Raw genomic sequence first — 26,453 nt, forward strand, 5'->3', positions numbered from 1 at the left:
GGTAAAACAGGGAGACAAGATATTTTTTAGGTATATTAGTGATAGGAAGAAGTGCAAAAGTGGCATTATGAGACTCAAAGGTGAAGGGGGGAAATATGTAGAAGCTGATAAAGAAAAGGCTGAATTGCTTAATAAATATTTCTGTTCTGTCTTCACGGCTGAAGCGCTGGGAGCAGGATCGCAGAAGACAAATGTGCATAGGGATGGAAAAGTAATAGACCCTGATCAATTCTCAGAGGGTTGTGTTCAGGAGGAGCTAGCTAAAATAAAGGTAGATAAAAGGCGATGAGGCTGGATGGTGTACATACCAGGGTGCTGAAGGAACTTAGGGAAGTTCTGGTGGCTCCACTGACTGACCTTTTCAATGAGTCTCTAGAGTTACGAATGGTACCGGAGGACTAGAGAAGGGCAGATCTAATCCAGTCCTTTGTCTTATATACCGGGTCATTCCCAAAAGGGACTCAATCCGGTTTACAAAATTAACCCAAGAGGGCAAAGAAAAACAATAATTGGACAGAAAATTCATCTATTATAATCCCTTATTTATCAGTTAAACTAAACTAAACTAAGCCTTAAGTTTATATACCGCATCATCTCCACGGAAGCGGAGCTCGACACGGTTTACAAAGCTTAAAAATACAAGAAGAGAGGGGAGAGAGAGTTTACAAGAGCATATGAAAAAGAGGGGAAGTAAGCAGGAGATGTTATATATTAGAGAAAAGCCAGGTTTTCAGTTGTTTTCGGAACAGTTGGAGGGTGCCCAGGTTCGGCAGCGGGATAGTGAGATCATTCCAAAGGCCCGTGATTTTGGAGAGGAGGGATCTTCCCAGTTTGCCTGCGTGGGGGATGCCATGTAGAGAGGGGAAGGATAGTTTATGTCTGTGGGCGGATCTGGTGGTAGCAGGCGTTTGGGCGAGGAAGGATAGAGGGATTAGTGGCGGAAGGATGCCATGAATTATCTTGAAAGCCAGACAGGAGCATTTGAAGTGAATTCTGGAAAGTACAGGGAGCCAGTGAAGATTGGTAAGTAAGGGGGAGACGTGATCAAATTTGCGTTTAGCAAAAATCAATTTGGCCGCAGTATTCTGGATGAGCTGGAGTCTGTGAAGACTTTTTTTTGTTAGGCATAGGTAAATGGCATTACAGTAATCGAGTTTGGATAAGATGATGGATTGTACCAGGACGGTAAAGTGTTTTTGGTGGAAATAGGATCTAACTTTCCTCAGCATGTGGAGGCTGAAAAAACATGATTTTGCCAAGGAATTCAGGTGATCGTTGAGGGAGAGGGAGGAATCGATAATGATGCCGAGGACCTTGCTTGAGAACTCAAGGTGAAGAGCGGGACCTGTGGGTAGAGTGAAGAGGGTGGGCAGGTGTACTAACTTTGGGCCGAGCCAGAGTAGTTTTGTCTTTGATTCATTTAATTTCATCTGAACAGAGAGGGACCAGGCATGAAGTCTCATTATGCATGAGGTGATGTTCTCTTGGAGGTTTGTAAGGTTCTGGTCTGTTTCGAGGAGGATAAGGATATCGTCTGCATATGTGTATATTGTTTCAAGGGGGGATAGTTTGAGAAGCTTCAGGGAGGTCATATACATGTTGAAGAGGATAGGGGATAGGGGAGAACCCTGTGGGACCCCGCAGAATGGTGTCCACGAAGCGGATTTGGAGCCGTTTGTGTTGACAATGTAGGAACGTGCGCAAAGGAAGTTTGAGAACCACTTTAGGACAAAGGAGTCTATTCCTATCTCGGAAAGTTGGTAGATTAGTATGTCGTGGTGCACGACGTCGAAAGCTGCGGAGAGATCGAACTGTAGGAGAACAGCAAATTTGTTTCGGGCGTGTAGTTGTTGCACCTTTGAGATTAAGGAAACTAGGAGGGACTCGGTGCTGAAGTTGGGCCTAAATCCGAATTGGTAGTGTTGGAGGATGGAGAATCTCTCTAGGTAAGAGGAGAACTGGGTAGCGACTATGGTCTCCAGAAGTTTTGTTAAAAGAGGGATGTTGGCTATGGGGCGGTAGTTCGATGGTAAGGAAGGGTCAAGATCGGCTTTTTTCAGAAGAGGGGATAAGGCAATGTGGCCCATTTCTGAGGAGAACAGGCCCGATAGTAAAGCTTTGTTTATAAGGTTTGTAAGGGAAGAGATGGCCTGCGCTGGGATGTTTTCGTAGAGGTAAGATGGGAAAGGATCTAGGATGCACTTGCAGGATTTAAGTTTGAGGCAGAGTTTAGAGATCTGGGGCTCGGATACAGGTTCGAAAGTAGTCCATGATCTGTCAGCAGGGATAGGGTCGGAGTCTTTCAGAGGAAGAGAGTTGTAAGAGATAGCTGGGGGGAACGAACTCTTTATGGTAGTGATCTTCTCGTTGAAAAAATTGGCTAAGTCATTTGGAGATGGGAGGGTGGGGGAGGGGGAGGAGTCGTTTTTAGAAGTTAGGTTTCGCCAGATGTGGAAGAGTGTACTGTTTTGGTTTTTTGATCTGGAGATTTTATCTCCATAGAAGATCTTCCTAGCTTTTTTTAGTACGGAGTTGTAGGATTTGATGTTTTCTCTCCAGGATTGCCTATCTGAAGGGGATTTCGATTTTTTCCATCTTCGCTCTAGGGCTCAGCATTTCTGTTTTAATTCCCTGTGGTATGGGAGATACCAGGGGGCCTTGTGAGAGTAGGAGATGGATTTAGTGGCTAGAGGGGCAAGAGCACAGTACGTGGTTTCCGAAAGAGTCACCCAGTTGTGCCAGAATGCGTCTGGGTCCGTGTGAGTGGGAAGAGGAGGGAATTTGTTGAGGAACTGGGACCAGAATAGTTCACTATTGATTTTTTTTGCGGTAGGTGATGGAGTTTGAGGCTCGGGTAGGGGTACCAAGGACTGACATGAAGACAGGGAGGCAAAAAGAGCCTAGGAGGTGATCAGACCAGGGGACAGGTTCCCAACGGGTCTCAACAGTGGAGGTTTTGTGCTCAGTCAGGTCAAGAAACTGATGATGTCGATGGAGTGCCCCTTTTCGTGGGTAGGGGTGGGCGGTGGGGCGGTGAAGCCTAAAGAAATGAGGAAGTCTTTGAAATCAGTTGTGTCCTTGTTGGTGTTGTCCTCTAGGTGAAGGTTTATGTCGCCAATAATCAGTAGTCTTTGGAATTTTAGATAGGCCCTTGTTATGGTCTCAAGAACAATTTCAGAGGATTTGTTCCAGGGGATGGGAGGGCGGTAAAGTAACAGGATGCCTAATGGGTGGGGATGAAGTTCGTCATTTATTGAAGCTAACATGAATTCTAAGGAAGGATGGCTGCCCTTTTCAAGAAGCTCAACATTAAAGAATGATTTGTAGAGAAGGGCAAGACCTCCTCCTTTCCAGTTTATTCTAGGGGAGAAAAGACCATGGTAGCCTGGGGGACAGAGTTCATTTTGAGTGAGTAAGTCATCTTTTTCGATCCATGATTCAGAGATGCACAGAAAACCCGGATCACGATCCTCGAGTAAATCTCTTATTATTTGGGTCTTATTTCTGATGGATCTGGCGTTACAATAGAGGGTAGGGACTGGGGTGAGAGAGTCTGAGGTAAGGTTGGGTAGGTTTGCTGGGGTAACAGGTTTCAAGGAGGTGAGGTTAACTCCTCGGTGTTTTTTGAAGTGATGGGGTCTGGTGGGTACTAGCGTGGGGATTCTGAGGCCAGGACAGGTGTTGTTAATGAATGTGGTATCGAGAGAGTTTGGGGGGAGAGGTTTTTGAGAGTGGAAAGTATTTGTGAGGGAGAGGAGAAGGGAGGATAAGGGGCCAGAGTGAAGGCTTAATGGTTGGAGTCAGGTGGGCCAATGAGAAGGGGTTAGTCAGAGAATTTGCCAGGAGGAGGGGAAGGGGAAGAGAGAGTTGAAAGAAACAGGCAGTGCAGTTAAAGATAAGACAAGGAGTGTATCCTGGGGTCGGTTTAAAATTTTTTTATTTTTTATTTTTTTATTTTTTTTGGGATTTGCCGACCTGGGGGGGTCAAGTTAAATGTACACGTTGCCAGTTAGAAAGTTGGGCACGGGCAGCTGCCCGAAGTTGCCGGGCTGAGAAGTGAGGAGCAGCACCCGAAGGCAGGGGAGCTGCTCCTGAGGAGGTCAGGCGAAACTGTAGGGGTTTTGGGGGCGGAGCAGGGCTCCCATGCGGCCCGAGTCTCAAGTTGAAGTTAGGAGCAGCACCCGATGGCAGAGGGCTGCTCCTGAAGAAATCCGGTGAAGTTAGCAGGGGATTCGAGGGCGGAGCAGGGCTCCCACGCGGCCCGAGTCGCAGGTTGAATGTGAGGATCAGCACCCGATGGCAGAGGGCTGCTCCTGAAGAAAAAACAATGAAACTCGCAGGGGATTCGGGCGGAGCTGGACTCTCACGTGGCCCGAAGTTCCTTCCTGCGGCAGGAGGACAGTTTTTTCGTTGGGGCAGCTCCCGGTTTCAGTGGGGCTGCCCTGAAGAGAAGAGCTGTGTGAGCTGCTCTGCAGGGGGCTTCGGGAGGCGGAGCTGGACTCCCACGCGGCCCGAAGTTCCTTCCTGCGGCAGGAGGACAGTTTTTTCGTTGGGGCGGCTCCCGGTTTCAGTGGGGCTGCCCTGAAGAGAAGAGCTGTGTGAGCTGCTCTGCAGGGGGCTTCGGGAGGCGGAGCTGGACTCCCACGCGGCCCGAAGTTCCTTCCTGCGGCAGGAGGACAGTTTTTTCGTTGGGGCAGCTCCCGGTTTCAGTGAGGCTGCCCTGAAGAGAAGAGCTGTGTGAGCTGCTCTGCAGGGGGCTTCGGGAGGCGGAGCTGGACTCCCACGCGGCCCGAAGTTCCTTCCTGCGGCAGGAGGACAGTTTTTTCGTTGGGTTGCGTGCGGATTTTCTTAAACAAATACATCTTCAAAGTTTTTCTAAAACATGTCAAAGAGGAGAGGAGTCTAATTTCTGAGGGGAGGTCATTCCAGATTTTTACCAAGGCAAATGCCAGAGTGGGATGTGGTCCCTCTCCACAAAAGTGGAAGTAAGAAAGAAGTAGGGAATTACAGGCCGGTAAGTCCGACTTCTGTGGAAAGTAAATTAAAACAGAATGGTGAAGTTTCTGGAATCCTGTGGATTACATGACTAGAGGCAACACGGATTCACTAGAGGTAGGTCATGTCAGACAAATCTGATCGATTTATTTGACTGGGTGACCAGAGAATTGGATAGAAGGTGTGCGCTAGATGTGTGTATTTAGATTTTAGCAAAGCCTTTGACAGTGTTCCACACAGATATCTAATAAACAAACTTAGTGCCCTCGGGATGGGTCCCAAAGTGACAGGCTGGGTCAAGAACTAGTTGAGTGGAAGGTGACAGAGGGTAGTGATCAATGGAGATCGCTCTGAGGAAAGGGATGTTACCAGTGGTGTGCCTCAACGTTCTATTCTTGGGCCTGTTCTTTTTTAACATTTTTATAAACGATATTGCCTAAGGGCTATCGGATAAGATTTGCCTCTTTGCAGATGATACCAAAATCTGCAATAGAGTAGACTCCCAGGATGGTGTGAATAACATGAAGAAAGACCTGACGAAGCTTGAAGAATAATTGAAATTTGTCAGCTAAAATTTAATGCTAAGAAGGTCTTGCGCTTGGACTGCAAAAACCCAAGGGAACGGTACAGTTTAGGGGATGAAGAACTTTTGTGCACGACAGAAGAGCGGGACTTGGGCGTGATTGTATATGATAATATTAAGGTGGCTAAACAGGTTGAAAAGGTGATGGTGAAAGCTAGAAGAATGCTAGGTTGCATAGGGAGAGGTATGACCAGTAGGAAAAAGGAGGTATTGATTGATGCCCCTGTATAAGACTTTAATGAGACCTCATTTAGAATATTGTGTACAATTCTGGAGGCCATACCTTCAAAAAGATATAAAAAGGATTGAGTCTGTTCAGAGGAAGGCTACTAAAATGATGCGTGGTCTTCATCATAAGGAGTATGGGGACTTAAAGATTTTAATTTGTATACTTTAGAGGAAAGGCGGGAGAGGGGAGATATGTTAAGAGACGTTTAAATACCTACATAATGTAAATGCGCATGAGTCGAGTCTCATTTGAAAGAAAGCTCTGGAATGAGAGGTCATAGGATGAAGTTGAAAGGTAATAGGCTCCAGAGTTATCTAAGGAAATACGTTTTTACAGAAAGGGTGGTAGATGTATGGAACAGTCTCCCAGAAGAGGTGGTGAATTCAAGAGGGCCTGGGATAGCCACGTAGGATCTCTCGGAGAGAGAAAGAGATAATGATTACTGCGGATAGGCAGACTGTAAGTGGTTGTATGTTGCCACATCTACAAGTAAATGATTAAAATACTCCAAAGCTGTCGCATATTTTACTACTTAAAATATGCTCCCTCTTATTGACTTACTTCCTAAGTTGCCTAAATTACCTATTTTTGGAGCATGATAAATGGTGGTCTGGTATTAAGGATAAAAAATTTTCCATTGAGCAGCTTTTCAGCTGCTACTGACATATCCATCCAAGTCATACTGCACAGATAAGCAGAATAAATTTAAATGGGTTAAGTTATCTATTTAAAGTTGGGTGTGGGGGTAACCAAGATGGCGGTGGTGTGTGAGCTGTGAGTGAGACGCAGTTAAGAGCCGACAACTGCTGGAGTCCCTCATTACCTGGCGATTGTAGAGAATTTTTTTAGCGCTTCTCGCTATGCTGCATACGAAGAGGAAGGGGGTGATTAGAGCCGCATCCTCACCGGCACTAATGTCCATCCCAGCCCAGCAGACTGTCGATCGCTTCTTCTCAGCTCTATTGACGATGACACAAGCAATTGGAGGTTTGGATATCCCGGAGTTGGACATAGACATGGGAGAGCCTATTGCCCTTTTGGGCCTCGAAACATCTCTCACCTCTGCCCTCCCTTAACCCTCCGTGTCCAGCTGTAACCGGGGCTCTGAGGCAGGAGAGCCGTGATCCAGGAAGTGGATATACGGGGTCTCCCAACGAGGGCACAGCATCAACGGAAGAACAGCTGATGGTTACAACCAAGAGAACTTAGGAAGTATCAGCTCCCACGGAGGCGTCCCTGAATGATATCTGGTGGCTGCTACAACGAATGGAGACTAAAATGACTAAGACCACAGAGGAGGTAACTAATATTACAACTAAACATGATACTTTAATTAAGACTGTGGATTTAATGAAAACGGAGTTTACAGACCAAGCCAGGCAAATACAGGAAGAAATAACACATTTACAACAATTTGAAGCAGCTACAATTAAGGATAATACCTTGATTCATAGGAAACTTGAACAGATAGAAAATTATAATCGTCGGTTAAATCTTCATTTCCTGAATATTCCTTTGGCTCCAGGTGTTTTACCTATTGATTATCTTAAGAGGTTTCTATCTGAGAATTTAAAAATTTCCCTTAATAATATTCCTCCAATTAATAAACTATATTATCTGCCAAATAGAAAGGATGTACAAAAGGATTTAGGGAAAAAGAATGGTCAAGGGACTCGGATTGATTTTGACAATGTGTCTTTACTTCTTGAACAAACTTTAACAGCTACTCTTTTGGTGTCTTTTGATTTTGAACAAGACGCCAATATGATTTTGAAATTATACTTCAAGAACTCTCAGAAATTATTTGGAGGTCAGAAAGTATGGATATATCCCGATGTTTCTAAAACTACTCAGGAACGAAGAAAGGATTTCCTCTCTCAGCGTCAAGAGACAATTAAATTAGGTGCTACATTTCTTCTTGCTTATCAGGTACTTACTTGGGTGTCAAATATATTTTTTATTCTCCAGAACACTTGAAGCAGTTTCTAGATATTAAGAAAATCAAGGAATGAATGGAAAAGGGATTTATTGAATTAGTCGTTGATTCACACTAAGCTTTACTGCAAATGATATGTAATTAATTTCTCCCTTAATATGTTTGACTACCCTTATTGAAATTGCTGTCTAAGAAAAGGGGATTAAGATTTGGTTATATTGTAAGAAAATTTTTTCTTCTGAAATATTTTCCTTCTCTGTGTTTCATGTAGCAAGATGTTCTTGTGAATTTTATTTGAAAATTATAAATAAAGAAAGAATAAATAAATAAAGTTGGGTGTGATTTTTAGCAAACCTACATGAATTGCTAAAAATCTGCACCAAGTTAAATGGATAACATCCAGCAAACCAGTATCCCATCAGTGAATTGTTCTAAAAACAGATCTTTGTATTACTTTAGCACAGGGCTGGACAAACCCCAGGTGCCAGGTCACCATGGCAACTAAGAAATCTGACTGACACCTGGGGTTTGCAGGCTGTCATCTTACAAAAAAAGTCTCGGCAGCTTTCCTGCCCCTGCTCTCTCACAGGTAACAGGCCTCTGTCGCCCTCCCTTCCACAGGTCCAGGCACCTCTTCCTCATCTGCTCCCCCTTCCTCACCAGTGCTCCTGACCTGTTTTGCTTGCTGGCTGCCAGTGTTGCCAGTTGATAAACACTACAGGGGTAATTGACTCAACTATAATATTATTGTTGAGTGACTAAAGAAGTAACTGTAACTAATAAAAAGTCACTCCAAAAATGATGTAGCAAATGAGTTTAAACTCAAAATATTATCAAATTATAAATGCAATAGAACTCTGCTCAGACATGAAGGCTGATCTCTCCGCCTCACCCACCAATCATTGCAGTGTTCAATAAAGCTTCACTCCAAGTCGTGTATTCATAAATTATTCTATTTGCTAGCTTATGCAGCTATGCTGAAACTTCTATCGCAGTTTTATGATAGAAAAATGTTAGTACTTAGCTTGGACAACTAACTGGTTCCGACATGCCACGTTTCGGTGCTGCGTCAGGGAACCGACAAACAAAGACAGATTTAACTGGAGTTGAAGACACTCAGCCAGGCAGTAATAAATTATTCTGATTCTTTCAGCTTTCTCTCTGGCTGAGTGACCACCTCCAGTTAAATCTGTCTTTGTTTGTCGGTTCCCTGACGCAGTACCGAAAACATGTAAAACCACGGGGCTGAGGGAATTTCCCCGAGTGCCCTAAAGGCCTTTCTTGAAGTACATGGGGGGAGGTGGTTCAAAGAGAGGGAAATATGCTGAACTGAGGGTGAGGGGTAGGAGTGGAAGAAATAATGGGCCTGGAAACAAAGGAGAGGGAGAGAGATGATGGACAATGGGATGGAGGGAGAGAAAAGAAATGGGGAGAAGTTGGATCTAGGGGAGTGGTGTGGAGAAAGCTGGTTTAGAGATACTGGATAGGAAGGTAGTTGGGAAGAGAAAGGGAGAGATGGACACTGGGGTGGTGGAGAAGGAGGGAGAGAAAGAGTAGTTGTGAAAAGGAGATATGATGGGTCTGGGGATGGCAGGATCCATTGCTGCAGCTGCTCTTTCACTCTTTGTGCCACTGGCAGCATGACTGAAGTAAACATGCTGCCTGGAAGCTTTCCCTCTGCTACTGCTTCCTGTCCCCACTTAGAGCAAAGCAGTAGCGGAGGGAAATATTCCAGGCCGCCAAAGACAGTGTGCTTACTTCACACTGCGGCCTGAAGAATGTAAGAGTAGCTGCCTTATCAGTTCCCATGGAGGAGAGGAACACAGTGGGGTTGCTGGGGGCATCACAGGGAGGTAGTCATTAGAGAAATGCTGGACTGCAGGGATGTAGAAGAAAAACAAGAAAGAGATTCCAGACTTCCGGGGGAAGGGAAGGGGAGGATAGAGATGCCAGACTGGTAAGGAGGAGATACCAGACCCTTTTCTAATAATTCCTAGTATCTTGTTTGCTATTTTGGTCACCGCCACACATTGGGCGAAAGGTTTCAGTGTATTGTCTATGATGACACCTAGATCTTTTTCTTGAGTGCTGATCCACAGGGTGGACCCTATCATCCAGTAACTATGATTTGAATTATTCCTCCTCAATTTGCATCACTTTGCATTTGTCCACATTAAATTTCATCTGCTATTTGGACACCCACTCTTCCAATTTCCTAAGATCTTCCTGTAGATTTTCACAGTCCGCATGCTTTTTAACAACTTTTGAACAGTTTAGTGTCATCTGCAAATTTAATCACTTCACTCGTAATTCCAATTTCCAGATCATTTATAAATAAGTTAAATAGCACTGGTCCCAGTACTGATCCCTGTGGCACACCACTATTTACCCTCCTCCATTGAGAAAAATGGCCATTTAACCCTACCCTCTGTTTTCTGTTGTCTTAATGCACAATTGAACATTGCCTCCTATCCCATGACTCTTTAATTTTCTTAGGAGCCTCTCATGAGGAACTTTGTCAAAAGCTTTCTGGAAATTTAGATACACTACATCAGCCAGCTTGCCTTTATCCACATGTTATTCACACCTTCAAAGAAGTCAAGCAAATTGATTATGCAAATAATAGTAATAGTAGTAGCAGCAATGAGTAACTTCTTCTTCATCTGTCAGCTCAGACCTGAGTGTTCCTTTTAACTGCATGGACCTCAGCCTCTGTATAGCCCCATAGTTCAAATAAACATTCAGGCTTGGGCCAGCAGAAAAGGAAGAAGTGTTCTGTTCCACAGCCGCTGGTAAACTGGGGAATTTTGTACACAACTGGAAATCATAAGCTGAGGTTTTTATGCTATGTTTATTTTTTAAAAAATTCTGATTTGAAACTTACAATTAGGGATCAAACAACATTTTTCTTATGTTCTCTTAATCTTAGGGAAGTCTTGGAAAAACAAGGGCTTTAATAGCTCCTCATGTCATGCAACAATTAGGAATTGATACATCTGGTCTGTAAGACAGTACAGTACATCTCATGATTCCAACTCATTCAAAATTTAAGGCTGATAGTGCTTCAGACCCCTACCATCATGGGTAAATGATCCAAGTACGAGAGGAAATACTGTGCAGATAGGGAAAAAGAAGCAGAGTTTAAGGGATGGATCCAGAAAGTACCGGCTGACACAAAAGCATTTTGCAAATATTGCTGATGTTGAAGTGCATGCTTACCATAATGATTTGAAGGCACTCAGCTTAACTGAGAAGCACCGACACAATTCTGCACTTTTTTTGAAGATGAGGAATCTTTTTGATGGATATCATAGCAGCACAAAAGGACCCAACACAACATTGAAAATTGCTGAGCTAAAATTGGCTATACGCATAGCTCATCATTCCAGCATATCTACTGTGAACCATTTTGGAGAATTAGTTCGGGACATATTTGGAAAAGACTTAGCAATTCATCACACTAAAAGCACATCTTTGTTTAAACATGTTCTTAGTCCTTCAATGCATGAAGACTTATTGATGGACATAAAGTGTGCACTGTACTCGCTCACTATAGATGAAAGTACAGATGTAACAGCAGAGAAACAACTCGGCATCGTTTTTATAGTTGCAAGCTACACAAAATTGTGACAACTTTTCTTGTCTTGGTTTTGCTGGAGTCTGGAACAGCTGATGTCATTTTTACTGCACTAATGAAATACCTGATACAGAATAATCTGGCTCCTGACAAGCTCGCAACAGATGGCTGCAGTACAATGTGCGGTAGTGTCAATTCAGTGACAACCAGATTTCGTGAACTTAATCCTAATATTGCTTACATTAAATTAATATGCCATTCCAGAGACGAGCAACTAAACTAGTGAAGGGTATGGAGAAACTGGAATATGAGGATCGACTTAAAACACTGGGATTGTTCTCCCTTGAGAAAAGGAGACTGCGTGGGGATATGATCGAGACCTTCAAAATACTGAAAGGAATCGACAAAATAGAGCAGAGAAGATTATTTACATTGTCCAATTTGACACAGACAAGAGGACATGAAATGAAGCTAAGGGGGGGCAAGTTCAGGACTAATATCAGGAAGTTCTGCTTCACACAGAGAGTGGTTGACATCTGGAATACTCTCCCAGGGGAGATTATTGCGGAATCGACAGTCCTAGGCTTCAAAAGCAAACTAGATGCATATCTCCTTGAGAGAGGCATATAAAGATATGGTTGGCTATAAAATAAGCCAGGTGTATACCTAGCAGGGCCTCCGTGTGTGCGGATCGCCGGACTTGATGGACCGAAGGTCTGATCCGGAGATGGCGCTTCTTATGTTCTTATGTTCATACAGCTGAGTTCATCCTATGCCCTTAAAGTGATGCCTAGAAATGTTGAGTTTATGATTTCTGAAACCTACAGGTGGTTCTCAAAGTACTGCCCATTAGCAGAAGTACAAAGTTATGTATTCTTGTATAAATGTTGGTGAAGAACCACTTAAAATTTTGAAATTGTGTGATACCAGATGGCTGTCTATCGCCCCATGTGTTCAATGCATTCTGGACCAGTATGATGAACTAAAGTTTCATTTTTAGGTAGCAAAAGATGAAGAAAGGAATTACACTGCAGAACGGTTGTTTCAGATGTACAGTGACCCTGAAAACAAGCTGTACCTTCTATTTCTGCAGCCTATACCGCTTGAACTGTCCAGAGTGAGCAGACTGTTCAAGCTTGACAAAGCAAGTCCAGTAAAACTGCTCAAAGAACTTATGAATATGTATCCATAGTATTATGGACCAGGTTATGTGACCAGCTGCGATAAACACATGGATAGCAATACTTGCATATGATGTCAACAGTGAAGCAAATTATCTTTTTATCAGTGCAGTGAACTTGGAACAGTCATCGATGGCAGAAGATGTGAAGCGACGATGTCAGGCTACCCTGATTGAATTATTAAAGGAGCTACATCAACGACTTCCAGCTAATATCCAGCAGTTGAATCATTGACAGAACTGAGTCCATCGGTCATTCTTGGAACAAAAGATCCCATGTTTTCTCAGCTCTCCTTTTTGTCACTGTATACAGGAAAAGGAAACCTCGGAGTTCTTGAACAACAATGGAACAAACTTAATATTGTTTCCTGGCCGAACATGGAAGATGTCGATGTTGAACAATTCTGGGTGGATGTTATCAATTATACAGATGCAGCTGGTCAGTATGAGTTGCCTTATCCTTGTTGGCTCTCCCATTCAGTAACATAGCTGTGGAATGGACATTCTCTCAAATGAAACCTCATAGACTAAACTCAGGGACAGAATGCAGTAAGACATATTAGAATCAATATTGAACATCCGTGCATCATGGCTCAACACAAGTTGTGCTGCAACAGTTTTGAGCCATCTGTATCAATGTGCTATTTTTCATCTGATATCTATAGTACCTCAGATAATGAGCTTGAAAATGCTGGTTTTTAATCTTAGCCAATCACAACTCTCCCTTTTACGTTAAGGGCTTGTTTTTATTGTTTTTCCTGAATGTTTTGTATTTGAGTTATGGTCTTTTGTGCACCATTATGAACTGTTTAAGATATGTGCAGTGTATAAATAAAATTTGTATTTGTATGAAGCATTTGGTTGATAAATTAGAGGGGTTTCCAGCAGCAATTGTTATCCCAGGACAAGCAGGCAGCATATTCTTAACGCATGGGTGACGTCACCGACGGAGCCCCGGTACGGACCTTTTTAACTAGAAAGTTCTAGTTGGCCACACCGCGCATGCGTGAGTGCCTTCCCGCCCGACGGAGGAGAGCGTGGTCCCCAGTTTCTTCGTTTCCGCGGAGCGAAGAAGACGCATGTGTTTTCAACGGCCGTTGAAAAACTAATTTTTGCCTTCCCGCTCGCGTATTTCTTCACTTTTTTTCCTTTTTTCTTATTGGATTCCCTTTATTTTTGTTTTCAAAAAAAAAAAAAAAAACAACTCATCGAGTTTTCTTTATTTTTTCAGGGCGGCCCCAGCGGGGCCTGTTGCCACCATACAGGCCTCCGGGTTCGATTTTGCGGAGGCCGTGTTTCCATTCATGCCCCCTCAACTGGGTTTTAAGAAGTGCCAGTGGTGTGCACGCCCGATCTCCCTCACCGACCCACACAATTGGTGCCTCCAGTGCTTGGGTCCAGAGCATCGGGCTGACACCTGCACCCGCAGTGCTACGCTTAAAAAGTGTACTTTGAAAAATCGGCAGATCCAACAAAATATTTTGTTTGGTACCGGATCTGCCATGGAACCGGCTGCGACGTTGACGGCACCACAAAAGTCGGCACCGATGACATCGACACCACCGGACCCTTCCTCGGGGTCGTTGGGCCCAGGTAAGCCGGCTAAGAAGCCTCCCACTTCCCTTGAGCGCCCTCCCGGCACCGCACCGGCCCCGCAAACGCTCCGCTCCGATCTTGGTGAGTGCCTCATCATCGGCCTCCTCATCGCCGGAGCGTAGAGCGGCACCTATGGTACCGAAGAAGAAAAAAGCGGTACCGGTGCCTCCCCTGGACGACCGCATCGCGGCCATACTCCAAACACAGTTACAGGAGCAGCTGCAACAACAGCTCCAACAACTGTTGCCAGCGTTGCTGGCACCGCACCTTCCGGTACGGGACCGGTCCAAGCCTCACACTGTCCCATCGGTGTCGACCCCCTCGGTACCGATTTATACTTCCATGCCGGTGCTCTTGGCAGAAACACCTGCAGTACATACCCGTGATGCTGCCGACCCTGTCCGGTCCCAGGAACGACATCAGTCTTCCTCACCCGGTACAGCCTCGGGGCGCTCAGGCAAATCTCCTTCAAAGACCCGCCATGCCGAGCCCTCCACACCGATGTCCAAACGTACGCACCATGACGTTAGGGACCCAGATTTGTGGGAAGACTCCCCTCACGGTACCGAGGAGGATGCTTCGTCAACCGATGAAGAACCCTCCATGACCGACACCGTCTCCAAACCAGAGCAATCCTCTTTCTCCAAATTCCTTAGGGAGATGTCAGCAGCTCTTTCCATTCCCTTAGAGTCTGACTCTAAAAAGTCTCAGGCTTTCCTCGATGCCCTAGACTTTGAGCAACCTCCCAAAGAATTTCTGAAGTTGCCCGTCCACGACATCTTACGGGAAACTTTCTATAAAAACTGGGAAGCTCCCCTCACGGTTCCTGGAGCCCCTCGTAAATTGGATAGCTTGTACCGGGTTATTCCAATCCCAGGATTTGATAAGCCTCAATTGCCCCACGAGTCCCTCCTGGTGGAATCTACTTTGAAAAAATCTCAGGGTTCCAGTGTATATGCCTCCACCCCTCCTGGCAGAGAGGGAAAAACCATGGATAAATTTGGTAAGCGCCTTTTCCAAAATGCCATGTTAGCCAATAGAGCCAACAACTACACCTTCCACTTCTCTTTCTACATGAAGCATCTGGTGCAACAGCTCTCCTCCTTATAGAAATACCTTCCTGAACGTAAGGTCCCTCTTTTCCAGCAACATATTTCCAGCCTCCTCCAACTCAGGAAATTCATGGTTCGCTCCATCTACGACTCATTTGAGCTGACCTCTCATGCATCTGCCATGGCGGTGGCCATGCGACGTTTGGCATGGCTGAGAGTCTCTGACCTGGACATTAACCACCAGGACCGCCTGGCTAACGCACCTTGTCTGGGTGATGAACTCTTTGGAGAGTCCCTGGACTCAACAACCCAGAAACTCTCAGCACATGAGACCAGGTGGGACACTCTGATTAAACCTAAAAAGAAGACTCCACCTGCTCGCACCTACAGACAGCAGTCTTCCTACCAGCGCAGGTTCTCGGCCAGACCTCTCAACCCGCCTCAACAGCAGCCTCGCCGACCTCGTCAACAGCATCAATCTCAGGCTCGCTCACAGTCTCACCAACCTGCCAAGCCTCTCCCTCCGTCAAAACCATCTCAGCCCTTTTGACTTTTTCCTCCAGGGCATAGCCAGTCTCCCATCATCATTGCCTCTTCCTCAGCCTATCGGAGGTCGCCTCCAAATCTTCCTCAGCCGTTGGGAGGTCATCACATCAGTCCAATGGGTCCTCAACATCATTCGCCACGGCTACTCTCTCAACTTCCAGACTCTTCCACCAGACAATCCTCCCGTAGAGTCTGCTTCTCACTCCTCCCAAACCCCCCTCCTCCTGAGGGAGGTCCAATCCCTCCTTCTTCTCAATGCCATCGAAGAGGTGCCTTCGGCCCAAAGGGGTCAGGGATTCTACTCCCGCTACTTCCTGGTTCCCAAGAAGACAGGAGACCTTCGTCCCATCCTCGATCTCAGGGACCTCAACAAGTGTCTGGTCAAGGAGAAGTTCAGAATGCTCTCCCTTGCCACGCTTTACCCTCTTCTCTCTCAACACGACTGGCTATGTTCCCTGGACCTCAAAGAGGCCTACACTCACATCCCAATCAATCCGACTTCACGTCGCTACCTACGGTTTCAGATACAGCACCGTCACTATCAGTACAAAGTGATACCTTTTGGCCTCGCTTCATCGCCCAGGGTGTTCACCAAGTGCCTTATTGTGGCGGCAGCCTTCCTCAGGTCTCACAACCTCCAGGTGTTCCCCTACTTGGACGATTGGTTGGTGAAAGCACCTACGTCTCCACTTGTGCTACAAGCCACTCATCACACCATCTCTCTCCTCCATCTCCTGGGGTTCGAGATCAACTACCCCAAGTCGCATCTGCTTCCCACACAGCGACTTCAGTTCATTGGAGCAGTTCTCGACACCACACTAATGAGGGCGTTTCTCCCCTCCGACCGTCAACGGACCCTGCTGCACCTCTGTCGTCAGGTGCTCCTTCATCACTCCATCCCTGCCCGACAGATGATGGTCCTCCTGGGCCACATGGCCTCGATGGTCCATGTGCTTCCTCTGGCGCGACTCCACCTCAGGACACCTCAATGGACTCTTGCCAACCAATGGTCACAGACCACGGATCTTCTTTCTCATCCCATCTCTGTGACATCGTCTCTTCAGCAATCTCTTCAATGGTGGTTGAACTCCTCAAATCTTTCCAGGGGACTACTCTTTCATCTACCCCCTCACTCCATGATCGTAACCACGGACGCCTCCCCCTATGCGTGGGGAGCTCACCTGGGAGATCTACGCACTCAGGGACTCTGGACCCCTCAGGAGCGTCAACATCACATCAATTTCCTGGAACTCAGAGCCATGTTCTATGCTCTCAAGGCCTTCCAGCACCTTCTCTGCCCTCAGGTTCTTCTCCTGTGCACAGACAATCAAGTCGCCATGTACTACATAAACAAGAAAGGCGGCACCGGATCTCGCCTCCTTTGTCAGGAGGCTCTCCGTATCTGGACCTGGGCCACGGCCCGCAATCTCTTCCTCAAGGCTGTCTATATCCAGGGCGAACAGAACTCCCTGGCCGACAATCTCAGCCGCATCCTTCAACCTCACGAGTGGACTCAGGACCCTTCAACACTCCACTCCATCTTTGCTCGCTGGGGCACTCCGCAGGTGGACCTCTTTGCAGCACCTCACAACCATCAGCTGCACCAGTTCTGTTCCAGACTCTTCTCTCCTCATCGTCTGACCCCAGATGCATTCCTGCTCGACTGGACGGATCGGTTCCTCTATGCCTTTCCTCCACTACCTCTGATGTTGCGGACGTTATCCAAACTCCGCAGGGACAGGGCCACCATGATTCTCATCGCTCCTCAGTGGCCTCGCCAACACTGGTTCTCCCTCCTGCTTCAGCTCAGCTCCAGGGAGCCCATTCCTCTTCCTGTGTTTCCTACTCTACTTACGCAGCAACGTCAGTCTCTACTGCATCCCAATCTGTCTTCGCTCCACCTGACAGCTTGGTTTCTCTCGGGCTGACCTCTCCAGAGAATCTGTCTCAGCCTGTCCGTCGCATTTTGGATGCCTCCAGGAAACCGACCACCCTCCAATGTTACCATCAGAAGTGGACCAGGTTCTCCTCTTGGTGTCTACTGCATCATCACGATCCCACCTCATTAGCGGTGGAAACTGTACTGGACTATTTGCTCTCTCTGTCCGATGCTGGCCTCAAGTCTACCTCAATCAGAGTCCAGCTCAGTGCCATAACTGCGTTTCATGAGCCTATCTTCGGAAAACCTCTCACAGCTCATCCACTGGTTTCCCGGTTCATGAGAGGCCTTTTCAATGTCAAACCGCCTCTAAAGTCTCCTCCTGTTGTCTGGGACCTGAATGTGGTTTTATCAGCCCTCATGAAACCCCCTTTTGAGCCTCTTGCCACAACTTCGCTCAAACTTCTAACCTGGAAGGTGCTTTTCCTCATTGCCATCACCTCTGCCAGGAGGGTTAGTGAGATGCATGCACTGGTCGCCGATCCACCGTTCACCATGACAAGGTGGTTCGGCGTACCCATCCTAAATTCCTTCCCAAGGTGGTCTCGGCTTTTCACCTCAACCAGTCCATTGTGTTGCCTGTCTTTTTCCCTAAACCCCATTCTCATCCTGGGGAACAGGCATTGCACATGCTGGATTGTAAGCGTGCCCTTGCATACTACCTTGACCGTACCAGGGCTCACCGCTCGTCCCCTCAGCTCTTTCTGACCTTCGATCCTAACCATCTAGGTCGTCCTGTCTCTAAACGGACGCTTTCCAACTGGCTTGCTGCCTGTATCGCGTTCTGTTATGCTCGGGCCGGTCTCTCACTGTAAGGTGCTGTCACGGCCCACAGGGTCAGGGCTATGGCTGCTTCTGTGGCTTTCCTCCGTTCCACGCCCATCGAGGAAATCTGCAAGGCTGCCACTTGGTCCTCAGTTCACACGTTCACTACTCACTACTGTCTGGATGCCTTCTCCAGACGGGATGGACACTTCGGCCAATCTGTGTTACAAAATTTATTTTCCTAATGGCCAACCATCCCTCCTCCCTCTCTGTTAGCTTGGAGGTCACCCATGCATTAAGAATATGCTGCCTGCTTGTCCTGGGATAAAGCACAGTTACTTACCGTAACAGGTGTTATCCAGGGACAGCAGGCAGATATTCTTACGTCCCACCCTCCTCCCCGGGTTGGCTTCTTAGCTGGCTTATCTTAACTGGGCACCACGCTCTCCTCCGTCGGGCGGGAAGGCACTCGCGCATGCGCGGTGCGGCCAACTAGAACTTTCTAGTTAAAAAGGTCCGTACCGGGGCTCCGTCGGTGACGTCACCCATGCGTTAAGAATATCTGCCTGCTGTCCCTGGATAACACCTGTTACGGTAAGTAACTGTGCTTTTTGGGCTACTTTTTTGGCTACTCTGAGCACAAGTTGGGCTACTTCTGGGCTACTTTTTGCCATGAGTTTGGCTAGAACATTTTTTGCCATCTGGCAACCCTGCTGGCTGCAGCAGCCATTAATTCATGCTGTCTACGGCTGGACCTGGAACCTTTCCTCTGCCACAGCCCACCCCCTGCTGATAAAAATTCCTGTTTTTGTCCTGCACAGTGGGAGGAGAGTCAAAAAGATCCTGGGCTCATGGAGGTAGGGGCCACAATACCTCAAATTATCCAGGGGAACCCAGAGAAAAAGGGGAAAAGAGAGAGTGAGAGATTGAGGGAAGAGGGAGAAAAAGAGATTCTATATTCACAGAGGTAGATACACATGCTATTCTGGGTATTGGGGGAATGGTGGTTGACAGAAGGGAAAGAGAGAGAAATGCTCTCCTATGCGGGGATGGAAAGAAGATGGGGGCGGGGGAATGCTGGGAGTTGGATGGAGAGAAGAGAAACAGATACACTGGACCATGTGAGAAGAATAGGAAAGATGCTGGTCCATGTTGAGTAGGAAGGATAAAGAGAAATAAGCTGGACACAGGAGGAGGGGTAGGGATGAAGAAGGGAAATATTGGGTATGGAGGGAGCATAGGGACATGGACATAGAGGAGCAAAGCTGGAGAGGGTAGAGACACCGGGGTCCAATAATGAAGTGCAGGGAGAAGTGGTGCCACAGAAGGGGAAATGCTGGACATAGGGGAAGCATAAGGTCAGGGAGGCAAGTGATATTGGATATAGGAGGAGTGGATGGGGACACAGAGGTGATGCTGAACGAGTGGAGGCAGGGATACAGAATAGAGATGTTGGAGGAAGATGATGAACATGGGGGCATGATAGGGACACAAACAAAAGATGGATGGATATGTAGGGAAAACAAATGTCATGGACAGAAGATCATGGCAGGGGAAAACAGAAACTAGAGATGGGAACAATTTAAAAAAAAATTTTAAACAAATGACCAAACATAGAAAAATAATTTTATTTCCTATTTAATGATATGAAAATGTCAGTTTACTTTTTGGAATGAGAAACTGCCAGAGCTGGTACCAGACATGGATGAGGTCCATGGCAGAAATTTGAAAGGGGACCCCAAAGCTCTGTACCAGGCTTTGCCACCTTCAGGTTCAGGCAGGCTTAGGGCCTCCTCTGGCCAAGGAGTTATGTGGAGTTGCCTTGGTTGCACCCCACTCCTAACACTATACCCGATATTTGGAAATTTTCTAGCTCTTTACCCATTGTTGGGAAAGGGTCATGAGGTTCTGTGGATGCAGAATTTATTTGACTTTAATATCTTATGGGGAAAGCTGTATTGGGTTGTGGATTGATTTACTGAAGTTTCTTTGCCCACAGACACAGAATAGGAAAAAGGCCTTAGTAAATCAGTTTCTAAAAGCTATTGCTGATCTGGGATGAGAGGGGATTCCCTCCCCTCCTTGTCTCCCTCACCCTAAAAAATTTAATTGCATTCAGTATTGGAGGAGGGGGGAAGGAGAAGCAAGAGGTGCCTCCACTGCTGGCTTCTAAGTTGTGGGGCTTTCTTCTAGATTTCCCAAGGCCTGCTTTAGCAACCCATTTATAAACTTTATCATGCCAGTAAATTTTCCTGAATCTGAGAGAGCACCAAAAGTTGAAGGAAAAAGAATAGCATTTGTGGGGTGGATCAGGGAGGGGGGGAGAAGCATCCTGCACTTGAGTACCAGCACTTTTCTAGAAAACCAGCACCAACTTTTATATTAAGAAGTAATTAGCTTGATTAAAACAGTGCCTTTGAAGTATGTATTAATGATACACCAGTTCATGGTGTATCTAAAATTCTCATTGTTCAAACTTCTTTAATGCTTTTTTTAGCAGGTAAAATACCTGCCTCATGTATCTCATCTAGTTGATTTTGATGCATACACTCCTTAACATAGAGATGAAAGCCAGAAAGGATTCTAAGTAAAGTTATTATCCTTTTGATTCTAACATGAAAGGTGATTCATTGATATTTTGGTATACTGTTTAAAAGCTTTCAATTATCTTTGTTCTTTCTGCCAGAGCCTTTAATTATCTTTAGGATAGAATTAGTTCAGTACTGTGTTAGTTAGTGAAAGAGCTTTTATTGTTAGTGTGTTGTCTTGACATTGTAGATGGACTGTAACTCATGTTAACAGCACAATACTAAAACACATTCCTTTCTTGCTCTCAGTGAGTATTACTGACATCTGTCTTATGAGTCCCTAAAAATTCTAAATGTTTGCAGGTAACATAAATCAAAATACTAAAAATACTGTATTTTTCGCTCTATAAGACGCACCCTAGATTTAGAGTAGGAAAACCAGAAAAAAAACCATTCTGAACCAAATTGTGTACTAATATATACCAGGCTCTGCACCCAGCCCCCTCTCACTCCCTGCCAGGCTCTGCGACCAATCCCACACTCCCTGCCAGGCTTTTCACCCTGTCTCCCCTTCCCTGTCAGGCTGTTCCTTTCATTTTTCAAATACACACAGCAGATATAAATTATCAAAACTGATACATTTTGATCACTAAATTAAAAATAAAATCATTTTTCCTACCTTTGTTGTCTGGTGATTTCATGAGTCTCCTTTCTTCCTTCCTTTCTTCACTCGGGCTCAACAATTGTCCCTTTCTATTTCCTCCCTCTCAAGTCCCATGTTCGTGCCTCCTCACTGCCTTCCAGCCTTTGTCCTTCGTTCTCCCTCCTTACCTTGTCCCAAGTTCGTATCTCCTCCCCTTCACTGCCTTCCAAGTCTTTGTCCTTCCTGCCGCCCTCCCTGCCACGTTGAAGCCTGCCTACCTTCTGCCGATTCCTCCTCTGGCCTGGGTCCGCCGCTGCGCCACCACTCAAAGAAGGGAAGGGCCAGCGTGCAGCGATTTCATGTCGCTGGCCCACAAGCCTTCTCCCGACATCAGAACTGACATCAGTTCTGACGTCACGAGAAGGCTTGTGGGCCGGCGACATGAAATTGCTGCATGCTGACCCTTCCCTTCTTTGAGTGCTGGCGTGGCGGCGGACCTGGGTCAAAGGAGAAGGAATCAGCGGAGGATAGGCAGGCTTCAACGCAGCAGGGAGGGTGGCAGTGTCTGGTGCAGCACGCTGGCCCTTACCTTCCCTTCCTGGAGTTGCAGCGCAGTGGCAGCCAGCAGGAAGCAGCGGCAGGCAGGCGGGCGGTAGTCAGCCTGCGTTCCCCCAATGAGTGGGACATTTTGAAAAGGTACAACAGGGTGGGTGGGGGTGTTTTAAAAAAGTTACCTTCACTTCATAAGACGCACCGAAATTTCCATCCAATTTTGGGTGGGGAAAAAGTGTGTCTTATGAAGCGAAAAATACAGTAATTTTTTAAACTTTAAATACCATACTAGCAGTCTACATACAGAAGAAGAGGTCACAACATTTATGTCAACAGGGCCCCAGAGCATGCAAATATAAGACCTAATAAACCACCTGTTTATTCTACACACCCTTCAAATCATCCCACATAATTAGTATTTATGTAGCTAATTACTACTAATAGGTTTTGCAGAATAAGGCAACCTTTATGACACCGGAGCACTTCAGAATTCTCAGAAATGGACTGTGTTAATTGTCTGAGAGAATTATTACAGGGCTATTAGAAAGTGCCATTTACAAAGTGTAACGTCACGTCAGACCTTGAAACTAAAGTTAAAGCTCTCGTGTTTTGTAATTTTCAGATTTTAATTGTGAAGAACAGGATGGGGAAGCAGAACAGCAAGCTCCGTCCTGAGGTGCTGCAGGATCTTAGAGAAAATACCGAATTCACAGACCATGAGCTCCAAGAGTGGTATAAAGGCTTTCTGAAAGATTGCCCAACTGGCCATTTAACTGTTGAGGAATTCAAAAAGATATATGCAAATTTCTTCCCTTATGGAGATGCCTCAAAGTTTGCAGAGCATGTGTTTCGCACTTTTGATACCAATGGTGATGGGACTATTGACTTCCGGGAATTTATAATTGCATTGAGTGTCACATCCCGAGGAAAGCTTGAGCAGAAGCTGAAGTGGGCATTTAGTATGTATGACCTTGATGGGAATGGCTACATAAGTCGTGGTGAAATGCTAGAAATTGTGCAAGTAAGAATCTTTTATATACCTTTTTAAGAAATCTTGCTACTTGCAAATATCTCAGGATATTGAGTACACCCTGGGGTTGTGGGTTCAAACCCTGCGCTGCTCCTTGTGACCTTGGGCAAGTCGCTCAGTCCTCAGGTACATTAGGTAGACTGTGAGCCCACCGGGACAGATAGGGAAAAATGCTTGAGTATCCGATTGTAAAACTGCTTAGATAACCTTGCTAGGCGGTATATAAAAAAACCTAATAAACTTGAAACTAAAGATGAGCAACCACAGTCCTCAAGGGCCACAACTCAATCATGTTTTCAGGATTTCTACAATGCATGTGTATTAGATTGATTTGCACATACTGCTTCCATTAAATGCAAATTAATATCATGCATATTCATGGTCCTCGAGGACCATGCATACCCACCCCTGGCACATACATGTGGATACTCATGGTTTCATTTTACAATATAGCTACAAAGTTAAGCCTAGTCTCCTACAATGGAACAAACTCACATTGCTAGTGACATTGTTTTATTAAATAAAGACTATGCATAGAGATGCCTTAGATCTCTTACTGAGATATTTTCAAGGATAGCTAACTTGTGGCTTGATAGTCACATGTCCTTGGCTTAGGACTAGAGCACACTGGCAGCTGAGAGAGGGAAAGGTAAACTAAAAACGGCTGAGGAGAGCAAGTCCTTGGAAACCTTAAATTCTCCTGTCCAAGCACAGCAGGCTTGCCTTTTCAGTTTCATGGGCAAAATGTGGAAAGAACAGATGTACCCTCAGTACACTACTTACTACTAGCTGCAATATCTCCAGACTAAGGTACAATGCACCTGTGATCTGTCTACCGGCATCACCGGAGGCATTGTACAGCTAACTGGAGACTAGTGAGCTGGAAGTCTGCAGGGATTGGGTTACCAGGGGCAGGAGGGGTTTGGAGGAGAAACAGCCTTTGGGTGGGATTTGGCTCCTGGCTTCTTTTGCACTGGCCTCTCCTTTTTTCTCTCCTCAGCGGCTGCAAGCAACACGTACTGTGCACGAGGTTAGACTTGGAGGGCCTGTTCATCCAATCAGCTTGCTGCACAGCACGTGCCAGTAGATCAGGTGACCTGAGCTGACCTGGTGCTAGCTATGCGTCTTCCTTGCATTTCAGTTTTGATTGGATTTGCTACGATGACGCCCGCTGCCTCCCCTCTCCCCCCCCCCCCCCCCCCCGACAGAAACCCAGCCAAAAAGCTGCCTATAGAAAAGCCGCCCGGATTCCTGAGAGACTGCTGACAAAGAGGACTTGTCTGGGAAAACCCTAGGTATACCAAACTTGATCTAAAAAAAAACCTATTTGCTTTACATAATGGTATTACCAGAAGGTGTGACTATTGTGTGCAATTCTGTTGCTGTATAAAAAAAAAAATGAATTAGAAAAGGTTCAAAAGGAGTGCAAGCAAAATAATTAAGGGGATGGAATGCCTGTCATGAGTTTTTGCCTCTTTGGCAAGTTGTTCTTCATATTCTTATTTAGCTTTCTTTATCAATGATTTACATCTAACTTGTCAGTGCTTATATTGCTTCTTATTTTCTTAATTGGGATCCTTTTTCCATTCTTTAAAGCAGTGTCCTGCAAACTTTTTGACACCGCAGCATTAAATTAAATTAATATACTGCAGCAGCTCAAATACAGAAAAGGTGCCCCTGTTCAACACCCTTCTTTTTACTAAGGAATCATTTTATCCTGAGCAACAGACCAGTTTCTTCCTAAGATGTAATAATAGGCAACCTTTCCGTGGCATTTGGTTTTAATTTTGGCTGTGACAGTGTGACTAAATAGATCTACCGTAGTTTGCTCTAAATACTCAGTTGCTCTGTTCATGAAGACTGTACTGTGTAAGAAATCAAATACTGTAGTGAGGCAGACTGAGTAAAGCCCATCATACCTTCCCAAAACAGATTGACCACCTTCAGTCATTCTGTTTCTACTATATTTTTGTGACGGAACTGAAAAAATAATTTTAGGTGGGAATAAGCACACCTTTCAATCCATGTAATGTTTTATGTTACCCTAAGAATTTTCATAATGCGAAAATATTTTTCTGTTCCACCAAATTATTTTTTTCCCATTTAATTTAATGTATTCGTTTTCTACCAAGCTTCAAGTTTTTCATTTTGATTTCAAAGATGCCACCAGACTATTTCTGAACAAAGAACTATTGTATATACTCGGATATAAGTCAATCCGAATATATAATCCCAAAAAGGAGGAAAAATGGTCGACTCGGACTGGAAAAGCATCACGAGTGGAGTACCGCAGGATTCGGTGCTTGCACCCGTGCTCTTCAACATATTTATAAATGACCTGGAAATTAGTACGACGAGCGAGGTGATTAAATTTGCAGACGATAGGAAGCTATTCAGAGTAGTGAAGACGCAGAAGGATTGCAAAGACCTACAACAGGACATAAACATGCTTGAGAAATGGGCCGCGACATGGCAAATGAGATTTAACATGGCTAAGTGTAAGGTGATGCATGTTGGTAACAAAAATCTTATACACAAATACAAGATGTCCAGGGCGGTACTTGGAGAGACCCCTCAGGAAAGAGACTTGAGGAGTACTGGTCGATAAGTCGATGAAGCCATCCGCGCAATGCATGGTGGCGGCAAAGAGGGCGAACAGAATGCTAGGAATGATTAAGAAGTGGATCATAAACAGATCGGAGAAGGTTATCATGCCTCTGTAACAGGCCATGGTATGCCCTCACCTGGAATACCGCATCCAGCGCTGGTCGCCATACATAAAGGACATGATACTACTTGAAAGGGTCCAGAGAAGAGCTACTAAAATGGTTAAGGGGCTGGAGGAGTTGCCATATAGCGAGAGATTAGAGAAACTGGGCCTCTTCTCCCTCGAAAAGAGGAGACAGAGGGGACATGATAGAAACATTCAAGATACTGAAGGGAATAGACTTAGTAGAGAAAGACAGGTTGTTCACCCTCTCCAAGGTAGGGAGAACGAGAGAGTACTCTAAAGTTAAAAGGAGATAGATTCCATACAAACATAAGGAAGTTCTTCTTCACCCAGAGAGTGGTGGAAAACTGGAACGCTCTTCCGGAGGTTGTTATAGGGGAAAACACCCTCCAGGGATTCAGGACAAGGTTGTTCAAGTTCCTGCTGAACCGGAACGTAAGCAGGTAAGGTTGATCTCAGTTAGGGCTCTGGTCTTTGAACTAGGGACCGCCTTGGGAGCGGACTGCTGGGCGCGATGGACCACTGGTATGACCCAAGCAGCGGCAATTCTTATGTTCTTATGACTCGACAG

General features: G+C 45.6%; 1 protein-coding gene across 2 annotated transcripts in view; it reads left to right on the forward strand.

The window, feature by feature from the left end:
- The window catches only part of HPCAL1 (hippocalcin like 1), a 246,800-nt gene that overhangs the window by 177,256 nt on the left and 43,091 nt on the right, over positions 1-26,453 (forward strand). The window contains exons 1-2 of one of the 2 annotated variants that reach the window (XM_033937089.1): positions 12,789-12,939; positions 22,744-23,142. In XM_033937089.1, the coding sequence (XP_033792980.1) occupies positions 12,886-12,939; positions 22,744-23,142 (453 nt within the window). In that variant the 5' untranslated portion in view covers positions 12,789-12,885. Of the gene's footprint in view, positions 1-12,788; positions 12,940-22,743; positions 23,143-26,453 lie in introns of those variants that run through there. The other variant, XM_033937090.1, reaches the window with a different exon arrangement.

The sequence above is a fragment of the Geotrypetes seraphini genome, chromosome 3, assembly GCF_902459505.1.
Source record: "Geotrypetes seraphini chromosome 3, aGeoSer1.1, whole genome shotgun sequence".
Classification (NCBI taxonomy): domain Eukaryota; kingdom Metazoa; phylum Chordata; class Amphibia; order Gymnophiona; family Dermophiidae; genus Geotrypetes; species Geotrypetes seraphini.